This window comes from Hermetia illucens, chromosome 1 (genome assembly GCF_905115235.1).
Source record: "Hermetia illucens chromosome 1, iHerIll2.2.curated.20191125, whole genome shotgun sequence".
Classification (NCBI taxonomy): Eukaryota; Metazoa; Arthropoda; class Insecta; order Diptera; family Stratiomyidae; genus Hermetia; species Hermetia illucens.
Window position 1 is genome coordinate 16,327,385 of NC_051849.1, and position 17,232 is coordinate 16,344,616.

The window sequence follows — 17,232 nt, forward strand, 5'->3', positions numbered from 1 at the left end:
TCGGAAAATCACGGTCGCCGGATGATGCCTGCCACACCTTCTTCTACAGAAGGTGGGAGTCCCATCGTCATCACCTTTCGATGGAAGGGTGTGTAGGGTCCCCACCACCGTAATTGAGGCATGCTTTAGAGAGAAGACACGTGGAGTCGAGTGGCACATTACAGTCAAAGTATTCTGAAGACGAAAACGGAGGAGATGGATAGACGAGATGTCAGTGCAACTCAGGCTCCCTGAATTCACGGGGTTTTCCTCCTATACTGAATTAGGTAATGTGTCAAACGGTCCCGGATGAGAGTCCTGGATGCTCAAGCAGTTGCAGGCGATCTAGCCGTAATAGTTGTGCACACAGTTCGTGGTCTCTTGAAAGCAACTCTGTATGTAATCCACAGTTTATGCCTCGGTAATGGACTCACGTGAAGGCGAGAGAGACTGGGCAGTTATTTTCACTAGAAGCGTTAGATCGGGTGCTATACATTGCTCACCTTATCAGGTTCGAAAATTTAACTTGTGCACACAGCCGAATATTTAGGAGTACATTTCGACTCGAAGCTAACGTGGAAGCACCATACATATGCAGGAACAATATCGGAAATCCTGCAAGTTGCTCTGATGTGGTAGGACTGCCATAGGTAAGACGTGGGAACTTTCATCATTTTCTCCACACCGACAGCGGCATTCGAAGTTATCCTAAATTTACCCCCCAACCCTTTCATTTGGTGGTAAAAAGTTAGCAGCTAACGTAGCATATAGGTTTGATACCATTGGCGCGTGGATACGCGGCGAATCATACGGTCATACCTTCATTTGGAACATCAATCATACGGTTCCCAGATTCGCCTTTAAAAAGAGATACTCAGTCGTAATTACCTAAAAAGAAGAAGAATCGATAAATGGCCACGAGTCTTTTGAGATAACAGACCTTAAAATCTTCGTCGACAGATCTGCCGTGGAAGATAGGTCAGGCTCCGGGGTGTTCTCGTCAAATCCTATTATGAAACTGACCCGACCCCTTGGACAAATCACAACTATATTCTAGGCGGTGGGCAGCAGAAAAATTTTGCGTCAAAAATGGCGGCACCACACGATTTGAATCTGTTCCGACAGTGGGACAGCATTGTCAACACTTAACAGTGGAGTTGCCACCAGGTGCTGTGGAAACTTAGTCACCTGAACGAAACATTCGTGATGTGGGAGCCTGGGCACCCAAACATCGCTGGCCCTAGATCTGCATCGATAATGGCTGGGCCAGAGCCTACTTTTGCTTACCGGACATCCATTGTCAAGTCTACTCTGAAGGGTGAAATTGCAAGGATCCACGCAGTCGAGTGGAACAGTTTGAACTCCTGCGGGCAAGGGAAATCTTTGTGAAAGAACCGGGAGCTGGTAGAGCGGCATCTTTGTTGGAGGGAATGGGACATGAAAACCCCAGTAGAGTGCTTAACGAGACAATGCTCCTTAAACTACGCACGCAAACATTTGGGGCGATGATCTTGGCTATAAGCTGTGGGAATGAGGAGGAGATGACCCTTCACTTCATATGTAATTGTACGGCCACCTCAGACCTCAGACGAATATACCTCGGTAAAGTTGTCTTCAGCGAAGAATCTGCGCACTCTCTATGTTCTTAGATTCACAAAAATCTACGAATGCCACAGGCGGTATGCCATTAAATATGAAATCTCCGGGGATAGTACAGTGGGCTTAACAAAAGGCTTGAGTATTTTGTGCTGAGGCTTGCACTTGGGAATACAATTGCCTCCCAAAGTCCGAGATAAGATATTCAAATACGTTGGCCTCATTCAGGACCAGATATGGCAGTCTTGAATAGCTTTGTTGTTTTTAGAGATTTTTGTGAATCTTACAGTTTTGTATCCTTTCATCAGAATGTTCTGAAATGACTTGACTTTTTAAAGGGCTCTAGATGGTTGTTTGTTCTCAAATCTTTTCCTGAAGACCTGCAATATAGTTCAGCTACAATTAGCCATATTTGATTCCAGTACTACTGTGGCAGTAACTATCGAAAATTAGTCACCCTTCAGAGGCAGGTTCGAATTTTGCAACCTCTTTTTCACCAAAATGACGGCCAAAACATTATTGAGGATTTATTCAAGATATTTTTTGGTCCTCCCACAGGTTATTCTACGGCGAAAACGTCAACTTATCCTACCTTCGATTCAAAGAAAACTTTAATTGCTGAACTTAAAAACATATGGTCCTCGATGAACTAAGGAAGTACTTAATATACATGTACATCCGTTAACATTGAAACTTCAACATATCATCCCAAAAAAGTTCAAACCCCCACACGATATACTCAAAGACAACATGCTCAAAGATTTAGTGACATCTGAAAATCTTCGTGCGGAAAACTGTTGTGGAGGCTGTGGCTCCCCGATTCGAGACAGGTAAGTTGTAAAGTGCATTTCTGGAAAAGCAATAAAACCGAAAACCCTCTGGGAATGTTGAAAAAAACACCCCAATGTGTAATGTGTACTATGCATTGTATCTACCGACAATTCAACAAAAATGTGAAACTGAGACTTTAGATGGATTACCTTTCCAGATTCTACTTGCTGGCCGCAGACCGGGCTTGGCATGGCCAATGTCTGCGATGTTGTAAATGTTCACAACCACTCGATACAGAGCTCAGTTGTTTTGCACGGGACGGAAACATCTACTGTAAGGAGGACTATTTTAGGTAAGTCCAATATCGGAATGTACAGGCATCTAATTACAAGTGAATGAATGAAAGGATCTGGTTGTGTGATTTGTAGCTGAAAAAGTCGTGAAGGTTTTTGGGGTTAGTGCATGTATGAACAATTGGGAGGTTGTTGACAATTCAGTAAATGTTTTGACTTTTACTTTGCGTTGTCGAAAACAAATGCCTATTTGAAAGTATTCCTTGCTTTTCCAGCAATTATGATAATTTGGTCAATTGATTTCCATGTTTGAAAAATTGTTTGCTCGCTTACTGTCTACGAATGGTCTTTCACCTTTAATATACATCGCATTCACATATGCATTTACATATTTGCTAAGCATTTGCCCATGTGTAGAACAACAAAAGATTAAAGCGAGTAACTTGATTTTAATGCGCATACATAGCCAAATAGTAGAGAGAGGTATGTGATGTGTGCAATTTAACAAAAGTGATATCACCTTAAAATGTGATATCACGTTACTATCACCGAGCGCCATCCGAACATTACTACGCTACCACATTACAAAAGTAATGGTGGTATTGCTTACACGATAGGTAATGTTTTCTAATGTGATATCACATTCAAAATATCACATCCGCTGTTCGTAGTACAAGTGGTGACGATACTATTGGGGGGTATGCAGATTCTGGACTGTAAATAATTGATTTGTAATGTTATGGATTGGAATATAGGTCAGCTGCTGGTTGATGTGTGTATGGTTTTGATCTACGTAATATTTTCTAATACAAGCAACTGGGGCGATACTGACTATCGGTTGCAAATCTGTTCTTTCGCCTGATTTTGATGTACTAAGCCGATTGCGAGTTTTTGTGTGTGATATGACAAACTTTTAATTATGCCATGCACAGATAGTAGTAGTATAGGTCCCTGGGTGAAACGTGGATTGGTACCCACAATGGAGCGAATGGAGCATAAAATCTGGAGACGCGTGCTAAACTGATATCAAAACCTCTAGTACCAAACCCTATCCCTACCTCCACGTGGTACTCATTGAGAGTTTTTGTTTAATGGTAAACTGCAGATCGGGAAAAATAAAGGCGAGTCTCCCGCGTCTAAAAATGGGGTAAAATTATACCGACTATTCCTTCACGTTGAGAGTTGGGTAGAGCTAAAGTCCCAACACGGAAAATCAAAGTTACAAAACCACTAAAGAAGGTTTGGTCTGGATTACCTTACAAAATGACGTATCCGGCAACAAAAACAAACTAAGATTTGCTCGGAGCAGGTTCCCTAGTCCATCAAAAAATTAAACTTGCTGCTATCGATTTTGAAAACATAAGTCAAAAGCTGTGAACTCTGCTTTGGCGAGACAAGTTTCGAAATATAATCCTCACTAACGCTCATGCCCTACAGAAGAGACTGCAGAGTCGGAGAGGAATACCTTCTACGACACAGTAGAACGAACACTGGAAGCCCGTCCCAGGGACAGGACAGGACAAGGACAGAGTCCATACCCAGGCGATACCAAATACCAAAGATAACGAAATTCGGGCTATTCAATTAGCATTGTCGCACGAAGTGGCTGTTGGAGGTGCTTGGTTTGCGCGAAAAGCGGTCCACAGAAAAACATGGGCCTCTCCAGACGATACTGTCACAACCACAGCTAACAGGGGTTCAGGACCAATGATCTTCATAACCACCTGAAGAACGTTATCATTGGTACGGCCACAAACATACTTCGTCTCGGTCGTAAAAAATCGAAACGACAGTTTCAACGATGAATGCAAGCTAGCAAAGAAACATGAGTAAAGCCTTATCCCCCTTGATGATCATCCCGCCGAGATAAATATGGCCATCTGATTTCCGACAGAATGGGCATTTTCGAGCGATTGGTTAAATGTTTTGATGAAATGCTCTACAAGCCAAATAACAGCGACTTGGAGGACCAGCTAGTTGAAAACGAAGAATCATAAGTCGCAAAAAGCCGAAATGATTAAATATGGAGACTACCAACTACGTCAAGCGGTTCTTCAACTGATGCTCAACTTGTAGTACAGCGAATTAATGCATGACGATTGGCAACGAAGGGGCGATATCACGCAGTGCAGCAATTATAGAGGTATCACGTTGCTGAGTACCATCTATAATATATTCTACGCTAGAGCAACATCCGTTCATACCAAAGAGCCTTCACTCCAGGCAAATGAGAAACAGATCTGATTTTCTCCGTACTGCGCGTGATGGAAGAACTATTGGAATATGTCCATCTTTTCATCCACTGGAATGTCACCTATGATAGGATACCCAAGATAAAACACTACATGACCGATATCCTGATGAAATTGATAAGACTAACTAGGCTGACCAACAACAATGTACGAGGCTAGCCAAAAGCAATAGGAACACTCTCGAAAGTATCCCACAGTAACAGTGGTCTCAGATAAAGAGATACATGCATCCCTTTTAACCTGGTCCAGGAAAAATAGTTTCGTGAGGTTGAGGTATAAGCTAGAGGCACCATCCTTTTTAAGTCCAACCAACTACTGGCCTTTGCTGACAATATCGACATTATAGGAAGAATAATCCGAGATGTGCAAGAGGCCTTCAACCAGGACGGGTAGACGGAGAGAAATCTTAGGCCACAAATTAATGAAGGCAAGGCGAAGTACACGGTAACAACGTCAGCAGAAAACCAACAACATCAAATGGCACTGGTCAAACAGGAACAAAAAAGATAAAATCCTACACAGCAGGGGTGCCTATGGGCCGCAATATATGGACTTGACATAAACCCAATAAAACAGAACTGACGCTGTACACCATCAAGAAAAGAGCACCCGAATTCCACCTACCGAGGCTGAATTAACAAAGATTGGTTCTTTCCTTTAAATGTAAAGTATCTGGGTATAATCCTGGACCCAAAGCTAAATTGAAGACTGAACATAGAACTGCGGGTTAAGAAGGCCTGTATAGCTTTTTATGCTTGCAAGAGAACCTTTGCAAAGAAATGGAGTTTCCGGCCGACCTTATTCCGTGTGTCCCATCCTAACGTATTGTATTGTATTGTTTGGTGGGCTTTGACAGGAAGTACAACGGAACGGTCAAGGTCATCCTTCTCTGGGTTCCCGGTCATAGGAACATAGTTACGGATTGGCTAGGTGCGGTTTTGCTCTTGGTAGTCCTTCGGCGAGTATAGTATGTGTCCCGCTGGCGACTGTCAAGAGCGAAATCTACTTGCACTACTTAGCAGCTGTGGACTTCAGATGGTGAAGGCTCACTACTTGCACCAAGTCAAGGAGGATTTTGCGTGCCTATATAAAAATCAATCACGAGGGCTCTTATGCCAGATGCGTGCAAATGCATACAAAATTACGGCGGTCTACACAGGGCAATAGCTCATAGGGGACCGTGCCCTCTGGTTAGGCATACCATAAAATTCGTACTTCCTTTGCGATTATCCAGCTCTAGTTGAAGTCAGGTTCCGCGGGGTCACCTAATCCGTATGCATGAGGATGATCCAACCCGGAAAGCGTTCTATGGTATAAAAGAAGACGAGGCAAATCCTACCTGAGATGGAACGATATCGAATTGGTGAACCTCGGTGCAAAACCGGGATGTTTGGATTTCATTGTTAAGGTAGGTCTAGACCGAATACCGTTTGTTGCTCTGTTGATGATGATGATAGCTCAGCACGAAGAAAGCGTTTCTAATGTACCTAACATATATGACTATCTTATGGAATTGAAGGCATTTCTGGTGTCAAGCGTTATGAGAAGAAGCGTTATGACACACATCCGTCGAGATCGGCAACTGTATGGCTCAACTCGATAAATCGCATCCACGACCTCCATAACAGCATCTACCGAAGATCTCCCTGCTTTGAACCTAAGCTACCTTAGGGAAAAGTCCACGCAACATGTATCGCTTCAATGAATCTACTCCTGATGAGCTTTTCGAGCACTTTCCCGCCCGTGTCAAGTGCACATAGCGGTCAATACACAGACGGCAACTCAGGGCCTCCTTTCCCTTTGCTGGTCAACGCGAACCTCACCACCTTCCAGCGGCATAGAAAAATGTCTTCCTTCAGGAGGAGTCAATGTGCCGAGCAGCAAGTCTGGCTGTTATTGGAACACCGATTTATGTACTTCCACTGGAATGCCATCAGGAGCGAGCACCATGTTATTTTTCATAGTGAGAACTGTCTTTTCGAACCCTTTTATGATGAAAAGCTGAACCCATATAAGATGTCCAAGGAATAATACTTATACAATGTGATTCATCTGGTCGGTACTAAGAATGCAAGACTTCCACACATCCACGATTTTCTGGGTGACCAATTCGTAAATTCTCACGGATCACCATTCACCTTGTTGACTTAACTGATCTCTCTCTTTGTGGGGCATGCCTCCTGTGTAGATGTTGTGCCAAGCGGCGGTGCATATAGCTTGTCATGGCTAGGTACCTCATGACTTCATAGGCTGTTGTTATCAGCTTCATTACTGAATTTACGACAGTGTCAGCTTCAAACCCTTCACCCTTCGAAGTGCCCTCCAACGTGACTCTACCTGTTCCCAGAGTTTCAAGGAATCTCCCAATTTTGACTCTCGCAGCATTCTATGTGCACAGGGAACGCCGGGCTAATGCTCGCTGACGAATAGCGTCAAACTCGATATACTGGTGGTCACGAAATCTTCTATAACTCGTCACCGAAGCAAAAGTTACCTCTCGAATATTTCTTGCGCAACCTGGGTGCCGGTACATTAGCGTGAATCTGGAATTTATCATAAAACTACGAATACAGTTTCCGCATCCATTTCCCTCTGGAACCTGGCAGGGGCATGCCCCAATTAAGTTACGTCAGGAATGTTTCTTCGCAGCTTAGGCGCCGGAACGTTGGCGTGGATCAGGAGTTTAAAATTACGAAGCCGATTCGCGTCGCCATTTCTAAATACGTTTCCCTCTGGAGTCTGAACGAGACGCTCCCCATTCAAGCTCTAAGTCACCGCTCACTGCCCTAGCAACCCGTGAGCGGTTATACTCACTGCTAGCAGCATCCTACTCCACTCCAGTTCCGCCTTGCAGACTATATGCAACGCTTTCACCAAAGCCGCCACTATCCTTGTAATTCTCTTTCTTTTTGTCGTATATGCTTGGTGACCTACCTGGCATGCTGTCCTCCTGTCAGGTTTCTGTGAAGTCGTGTCTATAGTTCGGACACATGTAACACTTGCTGGGGTCATTCGCACTCCGCACCCTACATACTACCCATTCAATATTGATTTTCTCGCTTCTAAGGACTTTTCTCTCATTTTGTTCGGCAACTTCCATCAGACCTCCTCCACTTCGACCTTTCCTGTGAGGCAGTCAAAATCTCGGGATTCTAAAGAGGACATAGATTCTGGACTAGAAACCAAGGTCTTCCTTCTCCTCTTGCGCGCCTCACTGAACGTACTTTTGGTAGTTGCCTTCAGGCCTAATTTAACAAGAACTCCGCCACGTATCATTTTCCGTATAGAGAACCCGTCGGCTCCACTGTCTTTGGGCTTCATCTTGTAGCGAACTTCGCTGAAAACTTTCGCAAATATCTTGACTTACGTCGGCTTTTCTCGCCTTTTCTGTTAATGATTTACATACCATTTGTAACCTTTTTGACATTAGACAAACGATTTTCTGACAGCAAGCCGTGTTCCTCCTTCTTTGCTTCTTTTTTTGGGCTTCTTCAAATCCGTCTTCCTTTTTTCGCTTTTTTCGCAGTTTATTTTTCAGTGGGCTGTTTGGGATCCGTAAGACGCTTGTTTGCTGCCGTTCTTTAAGAGAAACGTTACCGATCGTATGCACTTCACCATTGTCGTTTATATCCTGATGAGCTTTTGTTTTTCTGCTCTTGCAAAGACAGACGACAACGCTTAAATCCGGCTCGTGTCTGAATCCACCTACTCAGGTCTAAGGATTTTATTTGAGTCTTTTGCAGACCAAGAACACTGCAAGTTACTGAGCATCATTCTGTAAAGCTACCTCCTTATTTGGGCATCCCGGGGCCTGGTTAGGTATTTCAGCCTGCGCTACCTTCACTGGCCCTGTGATGAATGACACATTTTTGTATTGCTCCCAAACGAGGTGCGTCGTAAGCGCCCGGTTCCAGTGCAGAGACGGGGAGCATTACGAGTCGCGTCTGCCTTTCAGAACCGCCGCCTTAATGATCACAGAAGCGATTCCCGTTGACCTCCTTGCTAAGCAGCGCACAGCCATTTACGCGCAAGGGCGTAAACTTAAAAGAATTAGTTGACCGTGAAAAAAGGCAACGCACCTTAACTGAATGTTTACCCTCTTGGCAGAATGGGTCAAGGCAGATGAACTGTGTGGCTCATCAGCAATTTAGATTCGTGGCTGAATCGAAAGCATGGTGGGTTTGACTATTTCTTTACCCAACTTTTAAGTGGGTATGAAGGGTTTCAGTCTTACCTGCACAAGACTGGAAAGGCGCAACCTCCTGATTGTGTGTTCTGCAATGAGATAGTGGACGACGCCTATCACACATTTTCCTCTTGTGAAAGGTGGGGTGGGTATCATCAGCAACTTTATGTAGACACAGGGAAGCTTTCTCCAATCATGTTACACATTATGTTCGGGTTCTTCCTTATAGCGAAGATGATACACCGGTGGGGCTAGATGGCAAAGAATTCTTTGAATTAACAGCATCTTTCCTCTTTCCTCCTCTTGTTTATGAAAGGAATTCCCTGACTTGAAGGTCTTAACCGGGAAACCTGGAGAACTAATTCGTAGTAATTTGTCAAACAATTCCAGGGTAATTCTCTAATGACGAGAGATATTTATTTGATTCTCCGACTGCGAATCGTTACGGGATTCATACACTCTACCTACCCTACTTTAAAAAAAGACAAAAATTGTGCCGGTACAGAACCCCAAAAGATTTAGGCGAGTAACTTGGTTCTAGTGGAATATACATTAAACTCAATTAAAATGAAGTTACTCGCTTAAATCTTTTGTTTTTCATATACGTATATTATTTAACACAATTTAATTTGATTCCAATAACTTGATTAAGGGGTCAACATTGAAGCTAAAGAATTGTTTTACGTTATTTGTTGATTAAGTTAGCTTAGACAAATGCTAAGCGATTTGTGGGAGCTATAATCGATGCAATCAGGAACTGCCATGCTATTTTCGATAAATTCATCTTGAGTACTTTTTTCCCTCTCTATTAACTTGTTTCGTACGATTCTATATTTACAAATGTCTTGAATTCCACCGCCCCTGTCAAGAGATAATTATTGTTAATATACATTCCCATCAAACGAATCAATTCCGCAATAATGATATTATACAGCAATCCCATCTGAGAAACGGTTTCTAAATTAAATCAATTCCAATTTCAATATGCAGGTCTTCTGCACGATTGTATTAATAATTAATAATTTCATATACAACGTCTTCCTCGCAGCAATCATGATAACTCGAAAAACCATTACCAAAACACAACGAACCATTTTGTATCGTTTTTCGTAGCCACCAAGCAACAATATACCATTCAATAACCTATAAAATGGCTAACAAGATCCTTTGATGAATGATATCGCAAAGTACAAGGGAGCATCGTTTCTGAACCTTCGAATTTTAAGGCAAACCAAGTAAAAAGCAAAAAATACTCCAGACAAGATAAAAATGAAGTTTCGGTGCAAGATGTTGGTTATTCCAGTGAAGTTAAGAAAAGTCACGTTCGAAAGTTGCAAAGAATTCCGTATGGTCGTTCTTTTGCTTCGCTCCTCGAATTATCAGAATATATCGGACAATTCATGCAAGGCAGAAGGCGGCAGCCGTTTTCGGGATAATATAATATATGAAAGAATCGATTGGAGGGATGGCAGTAGCGTAGTTTGCAGAAGCAACCGATGGTAACCATCGTGGCGATTTGTTTTTGGACTTACAACAATTCCTTCGAAAAGATGCGGTTATCTTATAACAAAAGAGCGGAGAAGATGGAGCAGAAGGCAGTGTGCTATGTACACTGAACGTAGCTGTTGTTTCGCAAGCCTGAGCAGGTTTTTTCGCTGAAATGTGTTTACTACGTTTCCTTAAACATTCAGATACTTATAGAAGGGCTTTTAAGGGCTTCGATGTGAACACCGGTTTGGATACATTGATCAGACAACACGCTGCCTTGTTCTTTTCTATTGTTTCGAATTTGCACACTGGTTTGTGGTAAATATTGGAATATATAAGCTCCATGACATATATATGATCGTTGAAACCGCAACGGACGATAATATTTAATCAAGAGTAAAAAAAACCCTTAGATGCGGCATGGTAGATGATTCATTCCATGGTTCGTAAAACGCTGATTTAGTTCAGAGGATTCTGGTTCCAGTTGCCTGAACCCACTTTTGAATGAACACTTCCGAAATGCTAAATAAAATCAAATATAGATGAGGTCTCATTTGAAAAATCTTATTAAAAAACTTGATTATAGTGTGATGGCGCTAAAATCTTTACCAAACCCCCTTTACCATCTCTTCTGCGTAACTGTACTGTATTTCCGGAACCAATTGAGTGTACTGAGAAAAAGAGAGATGAGACAGATGATCGGTTTCGGATATACAAGATTTCTGATTTTAGCCAACAAAGAAGAGCCCAATGTATGGGCAACAGGGACGCAACCTTTTTTCTGAAAGCAGCTTGACCGCAAATGGTTGAAAGTTGTAATCGCTCCTTCATATACGTATAACAGCAAACACGCCATGGCCAGGCCATTTATTCAGGCCTAAACCTGGCCGAAGTCGTCTGGTCCTGTAAATCATCAAGTGGATGCAAAAATTACTCCCTTAATCCAAGACAGACAGACTCTTCATTCCGGAGAACGTGGTATCTTCCTCTAAGGTATGAGTGGACCGGGCTCCATATGAAAGGCAGGGCCACTTTCTCTTCTTCCTCATATTAACGGAACTATCGGCCCAATTTTTTGCCTGTGGTAATTTACGGAGCAAGGCCCCGTAAAAAGTCCAACCAGGGCTTTCATGTATCCCCTACCAAAGATTTCATGTTCTTAAAGCACAGTGCAAATGTCATTCTAGGGACTCCGGGTTTTTTTCTCAGAGATTTTCGTCCACCGGTAGAAAATTGAATTTCTCCATTCATTTGCGTAAACTCTTACAACTCCACCCTTCAAAATTGGCTCTATAATGTATGTCCTAATGTCATATTCTGTCTGTAGCCTCGCGATTGTGAACTCTAGGCGAGCCAGTCTGTCAGTTTCCTCATTATCAATGATGTTCGAGTTCCCTAGCGCCTACATCAGGGATGTGTTTTTCAGTCGGCCAAGTTTCTACACCAACTGGTGACTATTTCACATGAACTGGCTGTATATGGTGTTCCTATTTAATGCTGATATAACGTCCTGACAGTCAGCGTAATTCGAATAACGCGACACCTAACCTTTTGTTGTAGATATTCTTCCGCTGCAATTATAGAGGCATATAAATAACCTCATTGAATGAGTTTTCAGAAAACTCCCCAGAACCAGATTCAGCTTCGTCAGTAAAAATTATTAGGTCTGTTATCCCAAAACGACAGAATATACCTTCTCGAAGACAGGTTTGGAAGTTTAATTGGCGGGTACCAGACCCCCTTTATGTTAGTCTAGGAATATACAGATAGGCGCTGATCACGTTTTGGTCGCCCTTTCACGTACCACTGGTAGCACACCTACATTCGCTGGTGACTTTCCGTTTTATCTCCAAATGAAAGGATAGTAGTAGGGTAGGATGGTCAAAGGGTAGTATAGATTCCAGGGCAAAGCATGATTGGTATCCACGATGGATAATAAAACCTGGGAAACTCATGCTACACCAACACCAACAACTCTACTACCAAACCCTATCTCCACCTCCTTAAAAGCCCTTCTTACGACGCTATTTGCAGTGAATTATAAATGGGATTGTAATGATGGAGCAAAAAACCTGGAAAATGCCTGCTGAACCATCACCAACAGCTCTACTACAAAACCCTATCTCCACCTCCACGTGGTGACCGCTGGGAACTCTTTCTTAACGAAAAGCTGCAAGCAAGAAAGGTGAAGACGAGTCTCCCGCGCCTAAAAACGGGGCAAATTATACCAACTGGCCCTCCTGGTTGGAAGTTGGGTAGGCCTGACAACCCTATACGGAAAACAACTTGTTACGTAGCCACAACAGGAGCCACGGACTGGACTGATAACACAACGACAAACCCGGCAACGACAACGGAATAACTATTTGCGCATTTTCTCGTGGAACGTGTGCTCCCTGTACAGAGATGGAGCTGCCAAACAGCTAGCCGATACCCTGGCCCAATATAGGGCTGATGTAAGAGCATTGCAGGAGATGCGTTGGACAGCGACCGGTTTCCTGGAGAAGAGCTGCTACACCATATATTATAGTGGCCATCCAAACCATGTGCTCGGAGCAGGTTTCTTAGGCAGACAAAAAAAGAAACCTGCTGTTATTGGCTTTGAAAACATAAGCGAGCGGCTATGCACTCTGCGCTTACGAGGCAAATTTGTAAATATAAGCCTCATTAACGTTCACACCCCTACAGAGGAGAGTGCAGAGTCGGAGAAGGATACCTTCTACGAGACAGTAGAACGAACCTCCGAAGCAAGGGACGGTGCCCGTATTTAGGCGATACGTTGGCTCCCATAGCTTCCATCCAAACACAAATGATAACGGGCTTCAATTACCAGTGTCATACGAAATCATTGTTGGAAGTACCTGTATTGCGCGGAAAGCGATCCAGAAACATACGTGGGCCTCTCCAAACGGGACCACTTTTAACCAAATTAACCACGTGCTGATTGAACGCCGACACCCCTCAGCCTTGATGAATGTCAGAACATATAGGGGGGCCAATATAGACTCAGATCACCATCTCGTTGGCATGCTGCTCCGAGCTCCGATAATAACATCACCCAGAATCCCCTCTGACAATCAGGTGAGAGTTAACACTGAAGCCATTCACAACACAGCCTTCCGCAACACTTATAAGAGCGAAATGGATGCCCCAATAACCGCAATCAACAGAGATCCTGGAGATGAAGCATCAACAAATATTCTTCACAATCATTTGAGGAATTTTATCATAAATACGAACACAAACATACTTGACCCCAGCCGCGAAAAGAGTCGGAACGCTGGTTTGACGATGAATATAAGCTAGCGGCGGAACGGAAGAATACCGCATACCGAGTAATGTTCCATTCTCAAAGAACGCGGGCACGCGCAGAGACTTATCACGAACTCCGCGGACGGACCTCACAGACGGAAGAAGGAAGCCTAGGAGAACCAACAGGTCTGTGAACTCGAAAAGTACAGGGAGCAAACGCACCTGACGCGCAAGTTTACCAACAGTGAATAGGATGAAGCGTTACACACCTCGATGCTCATCCTGCCGAGACAAAGACGAAAATCTGATTTCCGACAGAATGGACATATTGGAGTGATGAGTTGAGTATTTTGATGAACTACTGAACAACCAGAACATCGGTGAGTTCGAGGTCCCGCCAACTGGAGACAGCAAAGGCAAAGAGGCATTATCTGTCTCATACATAAAAAGGGAGATATCACACAGTGCAGCAATTATAGAGGTATCAGGTTGCTGAGTACTATTTATAAGATACTCTCAGCTATATTGCTAGGCCGGATAGCCCCATTCTCCCAGAACATCATTGGCCCATACCAAAGAGGCTTCACTCCAGGCAAATCAGCAGCAGATCAGATTTTCTCTCTGCAGCAAGCGATGGAAAAACTGTTGGATTATGGAAATCAGTTGCAGGGTAAAACTGTACACGGCCATGAGAGAATTCGGTATCCCGACGAAATTGATAAGACTGACTAAGCTGACCCTGACCAATGTGCGAGGCCAGATAAAAGCAGCAGGATCACTCTCGAGACCATTCGACATAAACAACGGTCTACGACAAGGGGATGCCGTATCATGCGTCCACATCAACCTGGCTCTCAATAAAGTGATCCATGATGCTGAGGTAAATGTAAGGATTACTATCCTCTTTAAGTCAACCCAACTACTCGCCTATGCTGACGATATCGACATCATGGGAAGAACGACCTGAGACGTACAAACTGCCATCATTCAGATCGACAGCCGACACGAGATCTTGGGGTGCACATCAATGAAAGCAAGACAAAGTATATGGCGGCAACGTCAGCACCAAAGAAAACAACCAATCAACAACATCAAACCGCACTGGTAAAATGGGAAGAATAAAGACAGGAGACTGGAACTTTGAGAACGTTGATAACTTCTCCTATCTAGGGTCGAAAAATCACAACCAGTAACAGCTACGATGATTAAATCCGCGCACGGTTGTTGTCATCCAACAGAGTCTATTTCAGCTTTCAAAAACTGTTCCGCTCGAAACGTTTCACCTTAGGGTCAAAGCTGTTACTATAGAAGACAATGATCTTGTCAGTCCTCATGCATTTCTCGGAGACTTGGGTTCTTAACAAGAAAAATTATGAGCTCTTGGCCGCATTCGAGAGAAGAATCCTCCAAAGAATTTTTGGCCCCCTACATGAGGATGGACGATTCCGTAGCCTACACAATGACGAAATCTATGAGCGATACCATGACCGTCCGGTTGTGGATAAAATCCGGCTCAATAGGTTATGGTGGGCGGGGCACTTAATCCGAATGAATGAGGATGATCCAGCCCGAAAAGTCTATAAGGGCAATATCTATAGTAGGAAAAGAAGACGAGGCAGACTTGGCCTGAGATAGAGCGATGACGTAGGTCAAGGTACACCTACAGACAGCTTTTAGGGAATTGGTGGACCTCGGCGCAAAACGAGGATGTCTGGAGTTCCTTATTAAGGCAAACCTACACCGGATGTAGGTTGGTGCGCCATTGATGAACTGGGCAAGGAATTTTCCGTCTTTTGGAGACGGTTCGAAAGGGTTGACCGAAAGGCCAGGCCTAGTCTTCAGTGCCGCCTTTAAAGCGCTGTTAGGGATGCCATCTGAACTTGAGGCCTTGTTGTCATCGATCCTACCACTTATTTCCTGTAATTCCTCCTGAGTAACTGTAGATACCACACTCTCGTTGACCTGGGCCACTGTTTGTCTTTGGCTGTCTTGTTGGTGAAGAAGCAGCGTGATAACCTGAGGTGATCTCCGCACCCTTTTCATTACCGCTTTTGAGAGTTGAGATGGTTAAGTTATTAGATTCACGATCTCAACATAGTGCCCGGGTTCGAATCCGAGCTATAGTCATGGATGTTTGTGATTGTCTTAAGGGGGTTACGACAGCAACCCTACTAACGGCTTGAAGGTTTCTCCCTTTTTTTAAAAAAGAAAAAAGAAGCGCACTGTAGGCTTGCCCAAAGGATTTATATCCGCATCATCGCACAACTGTCCGAAGCAGTTCCTTTTAATTTTGGAAATCGGCTCCTTTGAGCAGCTTTGCAGTTGTCTATGCGTCTCCTCTCGATCGTCGCTACTGGGTGTTTCCCTGAGCCTCCTTACCCGGAAACATAGGCTAGCAAACTACTAATTCGGTTTTGCACCAGTAATTGGGCTGCCTTTGGGGAACAATCTTATTCTGGGCATAGTGGCATCATTTGTTTTCATTACCCATTGTGTGATCTCGTTGGCCCTTTTTATGGCCGTACTAATCAGGGATATATCAGGCTCAAGCGTCGCAAAGAACGTGCCCACTTGACAGATTTCGCCATCCAACTCGGTACCCCCACCCTGCACTCTGTAAGAACTCTTTCCCGAGCTCGATTGGCCCTTGATCTAAATGCAGATTGCCTGGTGGCCACTGTGAGTGCTTCTCTAACTTGCCAGGCAACTCTTCTGACTAAAGTGGTGCTCCCGTATGTGAGGTCCAGTATTGACTGCAAGGCCCTTCCTCTGAAAGCGTAAAAGGTCCAAACACCTGCGAGTACCACGTATAGCTCCACAAATGCCTCGCTCGCTCACATTCGTTGTCCGGCTGCCACGTTCAAGAACCTGCGCATTCAAATCACCTGCTATAATTATCGGTCAACGTCATCATGCATCCAGAACCGAAGCGCTCAGTATGTACTTATAGTCGTCAAGTGTAGCACTGCATGGAGCCTTCGCTTTGATGAAGGCTTTCCCGGGTGTTCCATTATTTCCTAGAAGACTTGTCCTCCGCAAGCCCATAGCGCTACTTGACCCATTTGAGTCTTGTCCCAAATGTCATCACTGCTATTTCGATATGGCTCACTATTTATGGCCACGTCAATATTTTTCTCGTGTGTCACTCCCCTGTGCCACTTGCAGTAGCTGAGGTTGATTTGTATTTGCATTGAGGGTTCTTCGGTATTCCGGGCATCAGCTGTTGCCTGCAATATGCCGGCCGCTAGAGTATCTGTGCTGAAATCCATCCTACTATATGCGGCTTCTGTCCCGAGGAGAACACTGGACAATACGTTGAACCGGGGAAGAGAATGTGGCCGCTGGACCCATACGCTGATCCTGTGTATTGAAAGGTGGGTGGAACGAAAACACATAGAATTGAATTACCACTTAA

At 43.9% G+C, this 17,232-nt stretch overlaps 1 protein-coding gene across 1 annotated transcript in view; it reads left to right on the forward strand.

The window, feature by feature from the left end:
* LOC119659997 (LIM/homeobox protein Lhx9-like) overlaps nucleotides 1-17,232 on the forward strand; it is a 67,061-nt gene that overhangs the window by 26,361 nt on the left and 23,468 nt on the right. Inside the window, exons 2-3 of the mRNA XM_038068376.1 lie at nucleotides 2,134-2,405; nucleotides 2,564-2,698. Coding sequence (XP_037924304.1) covers nucleotides 2,326-2,405; nucleotides 2,564-2,698 — 215 coding nt within the window. The 5' untranslated portion in view covers nucleotides 2,134-2,325. The remainder of the gene's footprint in view (nucleotides 1-2,133; nucleotides 2,406-2,563; nucleotides 2,699-17,232) is intronic.